The sequence below is a fragment of the Atractosteus spatula genome, chromosome 4 (genome assembly GCF_055471065.1).
Source record: "Atractosteus spatula isolate fAtrSpa1 chromosome 4, fAtrSpa1.hap1, whole genome shotgun sequence".
NCBI lineage: Eukaryota > Metazoa > Chordata > Actinopteri > Semionotiformes > Lepisosteidae > Atractosteus > Atractosteus spatula.
In genome coordinates this window covers 12498419-12504418 of record NC_142709.1, presented here as the reverse complement: position 1 = coordinate 12504418, position 6000 = coordinate 12498419, and the positions used below count along the sequence as shown (strand labels likewise).

General features: G+C 40.1%; 1 protein-coding gene across 14 annotated transcripts in view; it reads left to right on the top strand.

The window, feature by feature from the left end:
* Positions 1 to 2623: 2623 nt before the first annotated feature.
* Positions 2624 to 6000, top strand: part of herc2 (HECT and RLD domain containing E3 ubiquitin protein ligase 2) — a 76087-nt gene continuing 72710 nt past the window's right edge. For 10 of the 14 annotated variants that reach the window (XM_088913091.1, XM_088913090.1, XM_088913095.1 and 7 more), the window contains exons 1-2: positions 2624 to 2701; positions 3571 to 3681. In XM_088913091.1, coding sequence (XP_088769217.1) covers positions 3610 to 3681 — 72 coding nt within the window. In that variant the 5' untranslated portion in view covers positions 2624 to 2701; positions 3571 to 3609. Of the gene's footprint in view, positions 2702 to 3570; positions 3682 to 6000 lie in introns of those variants that run through there. The other 4 variants (XM_088913099.1, XM_088913097.1, XM_088913089.1 and 1 more) reach the window with 3 other exon arrangements.

Sequence of the window (6000 nt, the reverse complement as noted above, 5' to 3'; positions counted from 1 at the left end):
ATGGGGATTATTAGGAGGCCATGATTGGTAAAGGCTAATAGGGGGAATTTGGGCAGGATGGTGGGGTAACCACCTTACTCTTTTTGAAAAACACCCTATGGAGCCTTTTTTTTACAGTATAGTGCCCCCTACTGGCCCCACTAACCCCACTTCCAGCAGCAACCTTGGTTTTTCCCAGGAGGTCTCCCATCCAGGTACTGACCACACTCAACCCTGCTTAGCTTCCATAGGAAGCCAGTTGAGAGCTGCAGGGTGATTTGAGTGAGATATTAGCAAAAACATTTGAAAGTGTTCCTTAAAGAACTTTAATGGTTTTTAACGTGCAAAGGTTGGACAGATTCACTTTTAGTTTAGAATCAGTGATATTCACTCTTGGTCCTGGTTGGGCACAGTACACTAGGTTTTAGTAGTAACTTGCCACCTTCATGAGTAAAGACCTGAAAACATGTATAATACAGGTCAATTAAGTAAATAATAGATTTAATTAAAGTCATTAATAGCCCAGCTTGGAATAAAAACAAAAAGTATTGTGACTCCTCCACCCCCAGTGTGAAAATGTTCTTTTTCATAACTATGCATTTGTACTGAACACTAAATCCTAGTTTCCTTATTCATTTGATTAGATCAAATACAATCCCTGAGAGGTTTGCACAGTAGTGTACACATTGAAACAATGCAGGACATTTAAAATGCAAATAAAAGTAGAGTAAATAGCTTTGGCATTGGGCTAAAGTAATTGCAAAAGTTATTATATAAGAAAAAAGAAAAGGAGAAGAGAAGAGTCAGGAAAAAAACTTGCTTCAGCGAAGCTGAATAAAGGAAACATGTTTTTGTACTAAGCATGAAAAAAGCTTCATAATCACTTCTTTCCTGGCATTTCAGTTTCTGTGCAAAAGCACCTTAAATTAAATCCAATACACATATTAAAGCTTCGAAGACTCAGATCTTTTAACAGGTAATAAAACATCAACACCACTCACCCTGAGCACTTGCACCCCACAAGGCTGCTGTCTGAGTCCAAGGTTGTACTTCCTATTCACTCACTACTGCACAGCAAGACACAGCAACAACCACATCATTACATTTGCGGATGACACCACTATAATAGGTCAGCGATGATGATGAGTCCACTTACAGGGATAAAGTTGTACAGCTGCCGAGCTGGTGTCGTAGCAATAACCTGGACTTGACCGTGAGTTAAACAAAAGAACTGAAATGATAAAGAACCACATACTCACAGCCCACTCAGTATTGATGGAACAGAAGTGGAAACACCAACTTTATGTTTTTGGGAATTCGTATTTCTAATGACCTTACCTGGACTGGGAACACAGACATTATCTTGAAGAAGGCTCAGCAGCGCCTCTATTTGCTGAGGTACCTCAAGCAATGGGGGATGCCAGTACCTAACATAACATCACTTTATTAGCCCTATACAACTTCTTGCATTAGGAATTCATCTTTTCACATACCCCAGCTTGCTCTCCATGAGACACAGACATACAGACAGGGAGAGAAGCTTGGGGTCAGAGCACAGGGGCAGCCATTGTACAGCACCCCTGGAACAGTTTGGGTTAAAAGCCTTGCTCAGGGGCCCACCAGAGCAGGATTCCTCTGCTAGTTGTGGGATTTGAACTGGCAACCTTCCAGCCACAGGTGCAGATCCTTAGCCACAGAGCCACCGCTCATATGTTGATGAACTGTTTGTTTGTATATTATCTTGATGCACTGTCTGCGGTTTGTGTTTTACACTTTTTTAACAATCGAGAGACTTTCTGTAAGTATGAATTCCATTGTACCAGTACATGTACTGGTTAAATATGGCAATAAAGTTCAAGTTCTACTATTTAGAATAACACATACAATATATATATATTTATTGAGTATTCCACTAACCAAAGATTGTTGTATATGAAGGGCGATATATAATTAATACATAATGAAATGCACCCTACTGATCACCACTGCCTCTTACAATAACTTAATATGCCTTGGACAGAACTGAAGGAAGGTAAATGCTTATTATATTCTCCTTAAGCACGAAATCTTTTATTGGGTGAGTCCGAGGATCAGCACTCTGGATCTTAAAGTCGTTGTTGTAAAATGTTTCAAAACTACGTGTGTCTCTGCAGCAGGTGACAGTAAGGTGAAAAATAAAGCAATGATACATGCATCATTTAATATTCTAGCAATTTTCGATGTACCCGTTCTGTCCTATAAGAGATAAAGCTTAAATACAGGAAACGTGTACGAATTGGGGATGACCTCTTAAGCTTTATTCATATTTTCTCAATAACGTGCACCATTATGACAATTGTACAGATAATTTGCAATAGCATGTTGCTAGTGTTTAGGGTGCCCTCATTAAAATGTTTAAAAAATATTGACACTGTTTTATTAAACCTGAACATTTCAAGCCCATCTATTAATAGCAGAACAACAACAACAACAACAACAAAAAAATGATGTAATGCCCTCTGTCCCTTTAAATTTAGGCTCGGACCCTTTGATGAGTCTACCAAGCTTTAACAAGGCTCACACGATACCTCCCCCTTTACCCGTTGTGTCTTCAGCCATTGGCTTCGTTTCCTAAACCTCGTTGGCGTACGCGCATGTCAATCATGGTCCAACATGGATGGGATTAGAATGCAGTAGGGCTGGTAACGGGGGAGTCGGTGATTAAATAAGTCAAATTAAACAGGTAAGTTTAGCAGCGTTTTACATGATGGACAATCCGCTCTTGGGGGCGTTATACCAGCGAAAGCAAGAGCGATAATGTCGGGGGGCACTCGGGATTTTGGATAGCGTCGTCCCATCTTTCCGCGTATGTCGGGGACTGTCTACACTTGATGCAGCACCAACATCAACAGCCTGAAACCAGCCGGGAGTAGTCAGGACAGTCGGTGACATTGCTAAAATAATGTAATGATAAATCTGTAGCTGTAGACCACAGCCCTAGTGGCTTGCTGTCGTTTCCTTTAAAGGCCCAGACCTTGCACTTAACCTGTTCAACGATGGTGTCCCTATGTAACTAAGCTGCTTGAAATGAAAGTACATTCTGGACAGCCTCGGCGTCTGTAATGCTGTCTTGTTAATAAGGTGTCGGCGTAAGCGACATTTTATGTTGCCAGGTACAAATGCTCTCACTAGTAATAATATAACTAAAAAGAACCAAGATATGTGAAAGCTTTTAGCATGTTTGGATTTTAGACATGCACAATGTTAAAAAAAATGCAAGTGTCTCTGCATTGCCTGGATGCTATCACCTGCACGTTTCGAAACTTTAATTTCTTTCCCTACTGGAGGAACAAGGAGCACAAATATGTAGAGCCTGGACAGGTGAAAAGCTTATTTTTGAAGCCCTTAAGGTGCAGTATAAACCCCAGAGTAGTGAATTAAATTTCTTAAAATACACGTAGTTCGTATATAGCGTAGTAAGTGTAATTGCAAGGTTTTGCTTTGGGCAAGATAAACTAATCGTCAACTAATATCGTCAACTTGCGTCAGTGAAGCTAGAACGGTACACGTAATTAATAAGATTTGTGTGGTACAATTTCTCTGTGGTTATAGGATTGGCTGCTAGAGCAGCCAGGGGAGACGAGGGAAAAGATGCCTTCTCCGTCTTTCTCCCTGAATGCCCAGTCAAGGTTTGATTCCAAATGGCTGAAGACAGACTTGCAGGTAAGCGGGTTTTACAGATATTTTTTTCCTCCCCTATAGTGTGATAAAGGTGTCACAACGATTATTGGCATGGACGATTACAAGCTTTTTACGCGTTGTGTTTATTTTCTGGGTAAACGAGGAAGTTTTTAAAATCAACCTTTTTGCTGCCCTTTAGAGTTAGTCTTCAGCTTGATTGTTAAGCACCTCGACGTTGTTTAGCTTTGAGAAACTTCATCATACAAGGTGGTTCAAACTACTGAAATGGAGTGGCCATAAACATGTTAGCACATGTATGGAAAAATCAATATTCTTGCCCATTAATCATTTTTTAAGTTCATGTCACGGTCTGGACCTTTGCTTCACACAGGTAGGAATTCTCTCTCTTCATTGATGACCTCTCTGTTGTTTCTTTGTACTTGGACCTGAGTATTAGAAAAACCTGCTACAGTAGAAATTATTCTTCCAAGGTGGTTAGAGTAAAAAATTTTAGCTGCAATATTTCATACACTCCATTATTTGTACTGTTTTATTCTGGATTGCCAGAATAAAACGGTAGAAATAATCGGGCAATGTTCGGTGCTGTTTTGGTGCAAATGTTTCCTTTCAGATGTTTTATTGTGGTAGTAAGATTTCAGCAAGAGGGAACTGGCAATTTTCTTACCTTTATGGCCACAGTTGTTCATTAAGCACCTTGTAACTCAGATGAGGCTCAGTATGTTTCTGGAGGATAGCTTTGTGTCTGCTGATGAGAGACAGGAACGTGATGATACCAAGTACTACTCTAATAATGGCATGTTCTTTCAATTTCAGAGGCTTGTGTGGATAATCTGCTAGTGCTGGCTGTTTACTTCTGAAATTCTGTTGTGCAGGGAATATCCTCATTGTGAGTCCATGATTGAGTGAGGAATGGGAAGTTGTTGTGTCTCTTGGCAGGTGACTGACTCATCCCCTGAGTTAGGAGCCCTGTGCTCACTTCTCCTGGGTTCGGTAGCTTAGCAACGTCCTCAGAGCCTCACTGTTCCATGTTTTGGGTGGTTATTTTATAGTTACATACCCTCCTTTAAAGGTATCATTGTGTCTCAATTTGATTCTGATTAATTGCCATCGGGGGTTTGAGATGGTTATTTTATTATTCATCATTATTTAAAATATGACCTTTCTGATGAATAAACATGCAACCACAAACACAATTAACAGTTGGGAATTTGCAGGACTGAATGGGAGTTAACAGGCAGAAGGGTCAGTGATCAATGTCACCTGTACATTGAGCTAGAGGAATTGGTGAGAAAAAGAGCCAAGGGGCTGAGATGTCAAGAAGCATCTTGCCTTGTTTCGGAATTTACCAGTATTGTTTTTTAAGTTTAAAGGAGCTTCACATGGCAAAAATAAAAAGTATCAACTCAGAATATTTGTCAAGTAAAGACAAATACAAGGGTATTCTATACTTTCACTTAGGTTATAACTGGGAAACAAAATTTAAATATGGTTAGGACCAAAAAAAAAAGGCCTGATTGGAGATTTGCCCCATATTTCCAATTCTTTGGTATTTTTGCGGATTCTCTGTCCTTTGCTCCTCTTGCTTTATGTCTCTGTCCTTTACTCCTTCACACCTGAAGTTGTGAACCCTCAACAGGAGAGAAATTTCCTAAGTGTAGAATTAACCCCCTTAAAATAGCTAATATCTGAATTTTCCCCCCAAAAAAGCTCTTGTCGGCTTTCAACTCGGAAAGGGAGAATAAAATAAAATGTTCTGCCATGCAGCTTCCCGTCTGTTTTGCTGTCTGTTGCCCAGTTCCTTCTTAAGTGTGTTAATGCGGGCCTGTTTCATGCTCTGGCAGGCAGCTGGCAAGCCAGTGTTTTGACTGTTACTGTCAATGGCCAAGGAATACAATAGACAGATGTTTACCTACTGTACTTTCAGCAAGCATTTTCCATTCCTTGTCTTAAGGCATCGTCCTCAGGTCTTGTGCATCATGAGATAAAGGCCTGTGTAGATGTAGGCCTTTTAATACAAGGTTTTCTGTTACCGTTCACTTTCTCCCTTTTGTAAGAGGATGAGTGATCCGTGTCAGTGAAAAGTAAGTGTGAGAGAGCAACTATGTTGTGGTGGCAAATCCGAACATTACATGATGTAACTGGGAAGTATGGGTGACCAGATCTCCAACCCTCTGACTTCCACAAGTCAGAGATGTAACATGGTTCCTAGGCCCATCCACATCATTTAATCGTAATCAGGTTTAGAAATTTCACTACAATATGAAACTAAAAAGGCTTTTGGTTTTCTTGATGTGTACTGTAAAATGTCATCTATGGGTACTGTTTTTTTAAATGACAAGT